Source organism: Alexandromys fortis, unplaced genomic scaffold (assembly GCF_014885135.2).
Source record: "Alexandromys fortis isolate MF-2015 unplaced genomic scaffold, M_Fortis_MF-2015_v1.1 scaffold_11, whole genome shotgun sequence".
NCBI classification, from domain to species: domain Eukaryota; kingdom Metazoa; phylum Chordata; class Mammalia; order Rodentia; family Cricetidae; genus Alexandromys; species Alexandromys fortis.
Genome location: NW_026067912.1, coordinates 14,731,064 through 14,745,009, shown reverse-complemented (window position 1 = coordinate 14,745,009; position 13,946 = coordinate 14,731,064). Strand labels below are relative to the sequence as shown.

The 13,946-nt window shown below is 41.9% G+C and overlaps 1 protein-coding gene across 6 annotated transcripts in view; it reads left to right on the top strand.

The window, feature by feature from the left end:
- App (amyloid beta precursor protein) overlaps positions 1–13,946 on the top strand; it is a 217,788-nt gene that overhangs the window by 159,514 nt on the left and 44,328 nt on the right. For all 6 annotated transcript variants that reach the window (XM_050138545.1, XM_050138546.1, XM_050138543.1 and 3 more), the window contains 2 exons: positions 5,272–5,400; positions 6,850–6,949. In XM_050138545.1, coding sequence (XP_049994502.1) covers positions 5,272–5,400; positions 6,850–6,949 — 229 coding nt within the window. The remainder of the gene's footprint in view (positions 1–5,271; positions 5,401–6,849; positions 6,950–13,946) is intronic.

Sequence of the window (13,946 nt, the reverse complement as noted above, 5' to 3'; positions counted from 1 at the left end):
CCACCTTCAAGATTTCATTGAGAATATTTTTATAATGTTGATGGCAAGATAGAGAAGCAAACTCAGCTGGGACCCAGCACAAGGAAGTGTGCCTTTAAGCCAGGACGCAAATATTCTATACAGTTTATATCGCATGGTTAGCATTTCTTGAAATCTGAGATAAAAAAAAATTCAAAAAAAAACCTGTGGCTTTGTAAAAACAGGAGAAAATTACCTTTTCCTGGTGAGACAAAGTTTAAGGTTTCAAAAACCACCAGGGTGCACTTTAATGCCTCAGGAGAGGGTTTTCTGAGAAAGTCCTTCATGCCTTGGAAGGGTTAGACTCCCTGTGTCCTGAGTCGTTAGCTTTAGACTTGGCTGGATTGTATCCAAGCCTTTCCACCACTCTTGGTACTCTTACTCACTCCCTTCAGAAAATGATTTAAAGCACAAGTGTCTATTAGAGGAAGAAGCCAGATTTCCCAATCAAGCGTAAAGCTGTAGAACAAGGCAATAGGGCTGATTGGTCATGTAATGTGCTTCCCATGTAAGGAAGTGAATAAAGGGCCATGTATTTAGACATGAGTGGCAAGGAGAAGAAGCCTGATCGCTGTTACTGATGTATGTCTTCCATTCCAAGTCCCAAATTGAGAAATGATATAAAAGAACATTGGAAATGTGATACAGCTGGGAGGTGGGGAACTTTATTATATTACCTTAGACAGAGAAGGGTCATGATTTCCTTCCATTTTGTGGTCATCAGCATGATATCGACAGGTTATAAAGACAATGGATCTTTTGGGATTAGTGGAATGAGCCTGTGGAGAGAAGCTTGGGTACAGCTGGACTCTATTAAGTATTTTCCAGGACAACTACCCACTTAAAACACCTTCCTAAAGGACTGGGTAAATACATCTGGCGGGTTTGGAATGTCACTGTGGTCTGTGGAGGTCAGGAGGCTGGTCTTCTCATCAGAGGGAGATGCTCACTTTCATGAGGAAGGCACAGAGGGTCGTCCACACACTGGACCTTCCTCTGAAGTTATACTTGGCTTCTCGGAGTCACTCACCGATTTAATTAGCAGTCATTTGTTGGCAGCCACCCTGTGCCAGGAACTCTGGTAGGGGCAGGAATGTGCCATACCTTTGTTCCCGTTTCAAAAGGTATGTGTCCTGCTTTGTACGTCATGTAGGTAGATGTTGTCTTTTCAGAGATTAATCCTTAAACTCTGCTTTAAAAGGCAGTGTGATTCCAAGGTGAAGGAAGGGTGAAAGGGCCGCATCAACTGCAAACAGGGATGATGCAGTTATAGGATAAAGACCGTCCCAGAAACAACAGTGACAATAGAAAGGCCTGGATGTAATGGCTTCCCTTGAGGCAGATCTGTATTCTTTACTCTTATTTATGAGGTTTACACCCCACCCATTGCCAGTGTAGCCAAATTGCAACGTTAATACGTAGTAAGGCCGTCTTAACTGAAATAAGATTTTTGTCGGTAAAATATCTATATAGCCAGTTAGATAAAATGGCAAGACTTTCGGTGCTTGACATTATAAGTAGAAACAAGAAAAATATTAAAATATTTATTATCAACATATCTGTAATGACAAACTGATTTTTCCTTGTTCTATGAGAAATTCAGTTTTGAATATGAGTAATGTGATCAGGCTAACATTTATGAACAACAATTACTTTAAGAGAATTTGCTTCTGTGCTCTGTATAGACACGGTAGAGATAACAAGCATTTTTTTTCTATCATTCTTGTGTGAACATTTCTTCTTTTTAATTAAAATTTAAGAAATTCATCTTTGTCTTGGCATAACCGAATAAAGCTCCCTAGACAATGATGGTGGCTTGTTATTCTAAGATCAGTTATTGAGCTCTAGAAATAACTAATGCCTGCCTTGGAGAATTGTGGCTGAAAGTCATAGAGATGGTCATCCATTTCATTATTTCATTTCACTTTTTTTAAAGGAAATACACATGAATCCTATGCCAAAGCAGAGGTCTTTCTCCACACACAAATGAAAATATAATAATAAGGGGGAATGTTGCTTATTTTTCTTCCTTGTCTGAACACCGTCATCTGTGAGGCCTGGATACACACCACTTGAGGTCGTTTGTCTGTCTGTTCTCCAGCACAGGAACTAACCTAACTTCTCCAATTTCTAAGCATGATTCTGAAATTGCAAGGTCAGAACAGCCAAGCCGAGCCCTGCAGTTTGTTTATTAGGTGGGGGCATCCTACAATCTTCAATGTCCCAAGCATTGCTTACGGGAGTCTCCAGGCTCACGGGGTGATGAGGTCAGAGCTCATTCTGTGCCCTTGGGGCTCCGAGAGCACACAGGGACAGGGCTGCGGATCCTCGCTGCCTGGCGCACTTCTGCTCAGCATCAGGCTCTGGGCTTTTCAGGGCAGTTAGGAATACGGTTCTGAGGCACACAAAGGGATAGCGGTACCAAGTGAGATAAGCGCTGGAAAGCACGTGGACACATCCAGCCTTTAATGATCAGACTTAATACAAGATAAGGATGAGTTCAGAAGGAAAGCCCACGAATATCACAAAAGCCTAACTGGTAACTAATACCTTGAATCACTTTTCAGTAATCTCCTAATGAGATTGACGGAGGACATCCCTATCTTGCTGTTTCTCCCTCCTCCTTCAGACCTTTAGCAAAGAGTAGCCTCCTGCCGTGAGCCTAGGACCATAAATGAGATTCACTTATCTAAATCCGAATCTTCTCACTTATTATGAAGAACTGTAGTCAGTGTGTGCTAAAAACTCAGCACTGTTATCTCCCCTAGCAGTGGTTTCATTTTCCCTTGATTTTCGCTGCTTGCGTCCACTGTCTAAGAAATGTTAAATGGAAGATTTCAGGTATAAGCCGTAACCTGTCCCTGAGTGTAAAGAACTAAAAATTCAGATGAGAACCCCCCCAACACCGTTTTTCACCATTCAGTTACGTCTTTGTCAAAACTATCTGTGTTTGAGAGAAATCTAGCATGTTAGAGTCTATGACAGGCCCACCTAGTGGCCAGGATAATACTCTGGAGGCAGACAGCTCGTCCCCAAACACTCAGTGGCCATGCCACATGGGCCATTGTGTACCCGACGTCACTTCAGCCCACCTCAGCCTTCCTTGTGCTTCCTTTGTGAGGCGAAGAGAAAAACTCACTGTGCCCTTGCATAGGATGAAGATTTGATGAGGTCCCACACACGTGAAAAGCATGTCACTCCCCGTAGCTAAGCAGATAGCTCATTCAGTTAAAATGTGCTGCTAACTGAGCATGTTAACCAGGTCATGACGGAAAACCAACAGCTGCTGAAGGGTTGATGATTAAGGGAAAGAGTGTGGGGCTCGGAGGAGCTGGAGGTGAGAACCGAGCAGTGACACAGGAATCTTGAATCCTCTTTGATTGATGAATTAAAAAAAAAAAAGATGAAAGTAAAATCCTTGCATTTTTTCTCTTATTTGAACTCACAAAAGATGGGGGGAGTGAATTTTCTTCAAAATAATTCTTTTCTAAAGACAGAAATGGGATAGACATTAAGTACGTTAAGCCACTCATCAGACAGGTGCATTGTGGGTAAATGGAGCTAGTATGAACTTTATGACTCCAACCTCGAAAGTGTGTGTAACTTAGCAAGAAAGTTCCATGATGCCCTGGTTGTACAATCCTGCAGATAAAACAGGCTAAACCATAGTCAGCCTTTAATTTCTTACTTGTAAGGATTTTTTTTTTTTAGTTAGAATAAATCTCTGACTTTTGAATATACGCTTTATAGGTTTAGCTTATCAGTCGTCTGTCTTGGTGTTTCTGAACTATGAAAGCACATCTAGTCCATCAGTTCAGCTGCAAGCCGTCGTACAAACGAGACCTATGATGATATGCTTCTCAGACTGGTGTTTAGAGGCATCGGTCTTTCTTCTGATTGTGATGAAACAGATTTCTTCTCAGAATACGTACATAAACCAAGCAGATGAGGGCAGTTTGTTTTGACTGTGTGTGTGGTTTCGTCTGTGTTCTGAAGCATGGGAGCATGGCCTCTGGCAGGCATGCTGCAAGTGCAGAGGACCCGTTCTGGGTGAGGCTCTGTCCTGGCAGACAGGAAGAGTGGGACCTAAGCTTGGCCCGTGGCTCTCACGTGGAAGAGGGGGATCTAGCATGAATAATGGAGTGCACAGAATGCAGCAACTGAGATTGGTACAGCACTTCATGGTAGCACAGAGGCAGGACACCAAACTCCTCCTAGAATTGCCAGGAGAGTGCCTGAATATATAACTGAATATATAATAAAAGCTCTGTAATCCACCCTCATACATACCACATATACACTCACATGTGCACACATATACTTATTACATACATACATGCCACAGAGAGTTTTTGGTAATAAATTCTGAACTGCCCAACTGTTTTTCAAGGTGTCCAAGATATAATCATTAATAACTCTGATTGTCTAAACATCCCCAGGTCCATTCCTGACTTGAACGTTATAGTTCTGGGATGTTTAGTTTGGCCTTAATGAAGGATGTATGCCTTACAGATCATCGTCTGAAGTCACAGGGAAGGATACCAATAGCAGTAGAATTGCTGAACAAAAGAAACTTAAATTCTTTATTAAAAAAAGTTTTCATGCAAAATTGGGATAAAATGAAGTAGGACTGATTAGAATTAAAAAAACAGAAGCACTTAAGAAGAAACTTAATTGTTGCTGAGAATATTATAATCTGATGGCTTTAAAAGAACTTAATTAAATTTCAAAGTAAAATAACTACAGCTTAATGATTGCCTTTGTTCAGGGAAAAGATAATGTTCCGTGGAGCTTATCATTTTCCTCGCCCTACAGTTGAGTAGTAAATTGCCCATTATTTTCCTATTTTGATTACTGTACCACAGTATGTTACTAATCAAGGGATTATTTGTGAAGCGTAACTTCTGGAGTTGGGGCTGTGCATACCCGTAGTGATGTAGCTGTCATGAATACCCTGTTGACGGAGTCTACTGAAGCCTGTGAAATTCAAAGTTTATTCCCCTTTTACAGCAGGAAGTACTTATTTGGAAAGAAAGTGCTGAATTAGGACATGTCAGAAATGCTGAAAGTACCAACTACTTTATAAAAAGGAAGAGCGGTCTGAGCAATTACCTGTTAATGACGAGGAGGGAGAATTAGCCGCAAGCTGGCTTGCAGTGTTTGCACGTCATAGGACCCTTGGCCTGAATGCCAGTGCAAGGGGTGATGTCTCAAACAAACGTGAAACTCATTTCCTTACGGTTTTCCCCACAGCCTCATCATGTGTTCAACATGCTGAAGAAGTATGTCCGTGCGGAGCAGAAAGACAGACAACACACCCTTAAGCATTTCGAACACGTGCGCATGGTGGACCCCAAGAAGGCTGCGCAGATCCGGTCCCAGGTAAGCTCTGAGCGTGGAGCCTCCCGAGACTGGCACAGTCCAGAGGTTCGGTTTCTTCAGTTGATGGAAAGATGTTTACCTGTCTCCAGAGCACCTGTGGTGGAGCTAATCTTCACCGGGCTTAGTGGCATACAGTAATGTGGAGGTAGAAGGACTGGCGGTTCAAGGCCCGCTGGGCTACATGGGAAGATGCTGGGGAGCAAAGAAGCAGTTAGAGTGCTTGCCTTTCTTCCTGAGAACCTCAATTTAGTGCCAGGCCCCCCTGTCTCACCACCACCTGTAACTCCAGGTCCAGGGATCTGACACCATCATCTGGCCTTCCACTCACTGGTCTCTGCACATATAGCTGAGTGCACACAAAAACGCAAACATATATACATAAGTGAAAAGAAAGCAAATTCTTTTTAAAGGGAAGCGTGTTTTAGTAATGTGTGCCTTGACATTTTCTAAGTTTCCCCAATAACGTGGAATTTAAAAATCTGAAGTGCCAAATTTTAAAACTAGTGCTTGATCTTTTAAAGTTAACTGCCAGGGCTGGGAAGCGACTCAGTTGATCGAGTGCTTGCTGCCAAGTACTGGGACCAGAGTTTGGATACCTCTGGTATGGCTGCTCACCAGTCACACAAGCACTCAGAAAGCTTAGAGGAGGATCCCTGGAACAAACTGGTTAGCCAGGATGGTCATATTAGGGAACTTTGGGTTCAACTGAGAGACCCTGCTTCTGTGAACAGGTGCATAGCAGTAGAGGAAGCTCTCAATGTCACCCTCAGGCCTCCATACACACACATGCATGCCCATATACATGTATTCAGCTAAACACATGCAAATATTCATAAATGTACAAAAATAGATAAAATAGGGAATAAAGTCGTCAACATGGAGAAAAGGATCACTCAATAAACTGAAAACGCGATAGTCACCTGATCTAAATGCTGCCAGATGGTGATAAACGCCGCTGTAACTGCAGTGTTTAGGTTTAATACTGTCTCATGAGGCTTTGTAATGCTTTCTGCTTTCTCCTTCCCAGAGGTTAAAAACTGGGATTACATCCAGAAACCTAAGATCTTAAATTTTCATGGCTGAAATTAAAATTAAAAACATTCACATTCTGCACAAAATATCCAATTAAACTGAAATAATCCTATATATGTATTAGAAAATTTGCAAAGACATTTATGTAGGAAATGGGGGGTGTTTGGGAAGCATCACTATTAGGAATCTGATGACAGACGTGGTCTTTGAAATAGACTGTTGCAAGCATGCAGGCTACCGGTAAGTTTAAAGATAAACTAGAGAATAAAAAGATAGAGACAAAGAAGAAAAAGAGTGTCCCTTCTGCTCAGTGCTCCCCCATGCTGGTCAGTGCTATTGGGGTGTGGGGGACGGTATCTTATTTGTCACTGTTTTCTTGGCAAAGATTCTTCCCTTAGAGTTGTCATCTTCTAACAGGTTATGACACACCTCCGTGTGATCTACGAACGCATGAACCAGTCCCTGTCCCTGCTCTACAATGTCCCTGCAGTGGCTGAGGAGATTCAGGATGAAGTTGGTAAGCGAACTGTCTTTTTTTCTGCATCGTCACCCATGCCCATATGCTGACAAGTTGTATATTTCGTGGCCTAGTGCTGGGGGGGCATGACACATGGGGACCAGCGGATGGCATCAGGTGTTCTGCTCTCTCACGCTCAGCTTCATTCCCTGGATGGTCCCTTACTGGACCAAGAGCTTGAATGGTGACCAGCCAGCCCCAGTGATTCTCCTGCCTCTGCCCCTTCCAGTGCTAGGATTACAGGCGCACGTGCTTTTTATATGAATGTTGAGGATTTAGGCTGGGTCCTCTTGCTCCGGATCACCTATCATGGTGAAGCTCGCCTTTGCTGTCGCTTCAGATCTTAACTTTCAAGGCCTGGGAAACTGAAAGACTGCTGTAAAGGAAATCTTGTAGCAGTGAACCACTTACTGAGTCACATGTCAACCAAATACATTCTAAGTTATCACATCTTATACGTAGACCCTTACTTCACTTACTTTTTAATTACGAAAGGTAGAGCATTTTAGTCTACTATGTATAGTAAGAACTCACATTATCCATATTTTTGCAACCTATTAGATTTCTCTTTATTTATTTGTTTATTGAGCTCTACATTTTTCTCTATTCCCCTCCCTGCCTCTCCCCTCCCTTTCAACCCTCTCCCATGGTCTACATGCTCCTAATTAACTCAGGAGATCTTGTCTTTTTCTACTTCCCATGTAGCTTAGATCCATGTATGTCTCTCTTAGGGTCCTCTTTGTTGTCTAGGTTTTCTGGGATTGTGATTTGTAGGCTGGTTTTCTTTGCTTTAAGTTTGAAAACCACTTATGAGTGAGTGCATGTGATGTTTGTCTTTCTGGGTCTCAGTTACTTCACTCAATATGTTTTCTAGATCCATCCATTTGCCTGCAGATTTCAAGATGTCATTATTTTTTTTCTGCTGTGTAGTACTCCATTGTGGAAATGTACCACATTTTCCTTATCCATTTGGTTGAGAGGCATTTAGATTGCTCCCAGGTTCTGGCTATGACAAACAATGCTGCTATGAATATAGTTGAGCACATGTCCTTGTGGCACAATTGAGCATCCTTTGGATATATACCAAAAAGTGGTTTTGCTGGGTCTTGGGGAAGGTTGTTTCCTAATTTTCTGAAAAATCGCCATAATGACATCCAAAGGGGCTGTACCAGCTTGCACTCCTACCAGCAATGCAGGAGTGTTCCCTTTACCCCACAACCTCTCCAGCATAAGTTGTCATCAGTGTTTTTGATCTTGGCCATTCTTACAGGTGCAAGATGGAATCTGAGAGTTGTTTTGATTTGCATTTCTCTGATGACTAAGGACTCAACCTATTAGATTTCTTGCACCTGCACTTTTCTTTTATGTTTGGAAGACAGAAATCAGTAATGAGTCTTCTATCTAAGAAGCCAAGAACTGGGCACGCTAATGCACGCCTGTAACTGTGGCACTAGGGAGGCTGAAACAGAAGAATTACTTCAAGTTCAAGGTCAGCTTGTGTTGCATAGTGAAGTCAAGGCCAGCCTAGCGTATACAGTAGAACCTATCTCAAGAAATAGATTAATGTGTTAAAAGTGGTTAAAAGCACTGGCTTCTTTTCCAGAGGTCCTGAGTTCAATTCCCAGTAACCACATAGTGGTTCAAAGTAATCTGTAATAAGAGCTGGTGCCCTCCTCTGGCAGAACACTGTATACATAATAAACAAATAAATCTTTAAAAAAAATGAAGAAAATCCTCTAAAAGAGACAAAAATCCAAAACATGACTCAGGATGTTATTGAATTGAAGTTAACATTTCTAGATGTGTGTATTAAATAAGTATACTTTGTGGTTATCTTAAGCCTCTTGTCCTGTGTGACTTACATTAACGGAACACTAATAATATCAAACTGTAGAGCTATAAACCATTATACAGGACTAGGAAGGTGATGACCTACTGCACATAAACTTACTAAATAACAGTTGGGACTTTCTGATTTCTAATTTGTTCTTATTAAAACTTTTGATTTAGCAACACACTACGCTAAACAGTAGCCACAGGTGAGTCAAATAATGAGTGAGTCAGATCCTTAAGTGTTGCAAAATGCCCAAGAACGAGTAACCCAGTAAACTTAAAATCTCAGTGGCAGAGAGATAATCGATAATTAGAATCACACTTTTTTTTTCTTTCAATAAAGAAAGATAACTCTGCCATATGAAGACAGGTCAGGAACATATTATTTAAAAAACGGAACAGGGGAGTTGGGTTAGTGGGTAAAGTACTTTCTACATGTGTAAAAAAATAAACCTGAATTTAGATCCCTGGCACCACATTTAAAAAAACAAAGCAAGATATGGTGACTGATGTGGTTAGTGTGCCTGTAACACCGGCAGTAGGGACAGAATCAGGTCGATTCCAGAGGCTTGCTGGCAGGTATTAGAGCCCCATCTCAAGAAATAAGGAGGAAAACACACACACACACCATTCCTTGCATTCTAAATATACTGGACACCAAGTGCAGAAAGTCTTACTTAAGATCTTTCATTTGGAATTCTGGTTGCTTCCATTTGAAATTAGCTAATTACCATAGGAAAAAACACTTGCTATAATGAACAGAAGAAGTTCATTGTAGGTCTTTGTGCCCTCTAAGCTCCTGACGCAGAAGCTCAAGGTCAGAGTTCTCCAAGAAGAATTGTTTTCTTTGGTTGTCCTTTGTAGGCGTCCTTAGTCTGTCTTCATGTGAAAGACAGATGAATGATCAACAAAGGCTTAGCTAGGCTAGGATGCAGAGGAACCCTAGATTGGCTATGTGTGGTATCTACAGAATCCCTTCTGTACTAGGATGCAAAGGAACCCTAGATTGGCCCTGTGTGGTATTTACAGAATCCCCTATGTACTAGTTGTCACTTTACTGTTGCTCCTATTTAAAGTGTTTCCCCAAAAAAGTGAATTGTTGTCGTTCATTGTGAAAAAGAGCATCATAGAACTCTTCCACCCTGTGCCCTACTCCTCTGGTCAACGGATTTCATTCACCTACCTTTTACCTAAATAATAATTAAAAAAAAAAAAACTTTAGATATGGATTAGTTCAGTACAGATAAGGAGACAGCTAAACTTCAGAGCCATCGGCAGAATGATGAGATGGGAAAGTACCTACAAATGCCTTTTGCATAAAAGTTGGCGCCTTTGGTTGAGTACCTTGACTAGGATACAGTTAATGCTCTCCGCGGTTTGAAGAGAAATGCAGCGTTTCACTGTATAGTGCTGGTGGGTGTTTTCGGGGGTAAAATGTTTTAGACTGAGGAACTGCCAGTATCTGTGTTTCTTTAGTGACACAGGTGTATCCCTTAATCAACAAATTATGCTTCTAACTTTAATCTCTATTATGGGCCAAAGTGAGAGGAAAGGGGGCTATACTGCATAGAAGCTATGTTGTGTGGGTGCTGGTGGGAATTGGAACCAAGTTTGTAAGAATGAATGAATAAAAAACCAACAAGCATGTTGACTAGAGCCCAGGAAGCATGTTGCCAGAGGATTCTGGCCCTGATCTTGTTACTCCATTGTATTTCCCAGAGGCAGCCCATCTGTTTATGCTACAGTGAACTCTAGTAAATCCCAAATCCATAGTTCTAGCAACTACGTATATGAAGACTTCCGTCACCCAGCATCTCATGGGCCTTTAATACAGTTCCTCATGTTGTGAACCCCCTGTTTTAGTTAGGGTTTCTATTGCTATGAAGAGACAGCAACTCTTATAAAGGAGCATTTAATTGGGGAGGGGGGTTTACAGCTTTAGAGGTTTAATCCATTATCATCATGGCGGGCTGTAGTGGGATTCAGGCCGACATAGTGCTGGAGAAGGAGATGAAAGTGGGAAAGAAGCTACCTCTTGGTCCTGCAGGCACCAGGAAGTGGTCTGAGACACTGAGCATGACTTGAGCATATATGAGCCTTCAAACCTATCCTCCATGTGGCACACTTCCTTCAACAAAGTCACACCTACTGATAGTGCCACTCCCTATGGGCTTATGGGGGCCAATTACATTCAAACTACCACACCTCCAACCACAAAATGATTTCGTTGCTACTTCATAATTGTAATTTTGCTGCTGTTATGAATTGTAATGTACATATCTGATACGCAGGATATCTGATATGCAACCCCCAAAGGAGTCATGACGCACAGGTTGGGAACGACTTCTATTGACTCTAGAGTCTAGAACATGTATACACAATTGAGCTCATTGGGACCCAAGTCTGGGTCCATACATCTGACCTTGTCCTTCCATGGTCTCATTGAGCTCCCGACTGGACATCTGAGCCTTTGTCTCACATTGGACCCTCTCACCCAAATTCTCCCTCTTCTCGATGGCCTGAGTAGCACATAGTCTTATTTTCTTGAAAAGTCACATCCCTGGGGATCCAACAGAAGCCTCACTACCTCTGTAAACTCTTACTAGCATAGGAGAGGGAAGCAGGAAGCAATGGAATGGTGGACTAGTTCGTGTCTGCCTGTGCTATCAGTGGTCTAGGTATTTAATAAAAGTTCACCCTTGAAATATTGGACCAGCACATACACAAGTAGTGGAAGTTCAAGGAAGAAGTCAGGGCCCACAGTCACTACCCATCCCTTCACAGAGACAAAGCCTCAGGCATTAGGCTTGTCCCCTCTCAGCAAGGCGTATGAGCTATTGGCAAATGTAAGGAATTCTGTGATAGTATCCCCAGCTTATAGTTGAAGAAACTGAACCCTAGAGATGGCACTTAGGATAGTGAAGGGATAAAAATAGAACTGAAGTCAGGGTCTGCCCGAATCCCACATCTATGTTCTCTCTGCCAGCCATTCTGACTCACATTGTGTTTTCTTCTATTTAACCTTAGTATCTACACATTGCTTTTCAAACTGGGAGGCCATAATCTAGCTTGTGTTACATCGCTTGTTTCTGCCTCACCAATGCCAGATCCTATGAGCTCTTCTGCCTGGCTTCCATGGTCTTTGACTCACGAGCTAGCGAAGAGCCTGGTGTGCTTTGTAGGTTTCAATGACTGTAGTCAGAAGAATGAAGCAAATCCTCACACTTCAAGGTGGATGCCCCTTACATTATGAGAGGGTTTCTTCATGATCCTAAACCCTGCACACTAAGCAGCTATTACACAAAGTAACTCCTTACTTCTGCTGCCACAGTACTCTCTAAAGCTACTGTGGTTGATCAAGCCAAGAGAATGGTGTCGTTGGCAGCGGTAGCAAAGTGATGAATATACCAGACTTCCCAGAACCCCTCTCAACGTTGTATAAGGTGGTTCTTTTTTGCAACCTTGATACTATGTCATGTGTTCATCTCCAGTTTGCATACTGTCGCAGTGGTTTGTTGGTTAATCACGGGTCTCATTTGACTATCCAGAGAAATTGCCAAACTGCTGCTAGTTCTTTTATAAAAAGCTGACCTTTTATTACCTTGTGGTTTTTAATTCAGCTTAAATTAGTATTCACAAATTCCAGAGCACGCATATTATTTAACATTCTCCTTCAAAAAGTCTTTTGCATGCAAATTATGAATCTTACTTGTTAGGAAAGATATGAGACATGTTTAAAGAGGTGAACCACTCCCTGTTTTCTTCTGATTATTGTTTGGAATTCGTTTTTTCGCTTGGTGATGGTTGAGTTATTGTTTTAACAGAACATGGCCATTCAGAGTTCATGTCTGTGTCAATCATCACCATTTCACCTTCAGAGGGGCAGGATCCCTTTGCCCTCCCCCTGCTCTTGAGCTCAACCTTGACTTTGCCATCTTGCCAATTTTAGCCAAGTAGATGTTTTGTCCCTTGTAATTTCTTGTAAGTCCATGCTACATTGGTTCTGTTCTACTGTTTGTGTTGGTGTTGGGGGATTTTTTTATTTTCCTTCAAGGGTCTTCAGATTGCAGCTACCTCAAGGCTATAAAACCATAGGAGCATTCAGTTCAGAGATGTCTGTTTCACACAGTGCAGCAAGGGCCAATTTATGAATTAGAGAGAAGAGAAGGCAGGAGAGGGGAAGGCAGCTCTAACTGTTTCAGAGCTGTTTTTTTCCTTTAGCATTCAAAATTAATAAAAACGTGAACTACTCTATAAGCCGGGAAGATCTGTGGCTGAGCAAATCCATGATTAATGGGGTTGGTATTAAACGATGTGCCAAGGAAACAAGAAATCCACTTTAATAAAAGTATGCTTATTTTTGTTACAACTTTGTTTTTTATTACAATTTTACTGTGGCCTCTTAATAAAAATGTCCAGTCTCCGGGGGGGGGGGGGGAATACAGTATGTTTATTTCAGAGACAGTGCTTCTATTGTCTCTGGGTAGTAAACATGTTGATGTAGGGGCTGATTAACAAATCCAGACAGGGTTTAAAGTGGAATACTTACAGCTCTTCTCAGTCTACCAAGGTAGACTAGTTAGTGCTGGGAGTAACAGTCAAGAGAAAGCATTGGTGAGAGACGGAATGCCGGAGGATCTAGAGTTCAAGGCCAACTTGGGCTGTCTACCTAGGTAGACTGGGTTGTAGGGGGTGCCAGAGAGATGAAGAAAATTGTTAGTAAATAAGAGAGCGTGCTGTTAACTTACTCTATTCTTACTTAACTTTTCACAAAAAGTGACTGCTATGTGCATGAAGACTTTCCAGCTGGTTTAGGCATCTGGAACCATGTGTTCATATCGTAGACCGATATGAGGACCTTTGTAGCACGATTAATAAAAACCCAGAGACAGAAAATGGGGTTCAACCAGAAGGTCAGAAAAGCAAAACAGACAGTCGCTGCCTCAATGTAGTGATGTTTCATTTGTATTTTAATAAATGAAGCTTGCCTTTAGATCAGTTTGCAATGTATTGCTGTTATCCTTTTCCCCTCTGTTTAGTGTGTGTGAATGTGTGTGGGCACGTAGTAGGGTACACATGTGTGAATGTGTGTGGCGGCCAGCAGATGACATTGGGCAACTTTTCTATACTGATGCCCATTCCCCTAGTGCTGGGATTGCAGGTT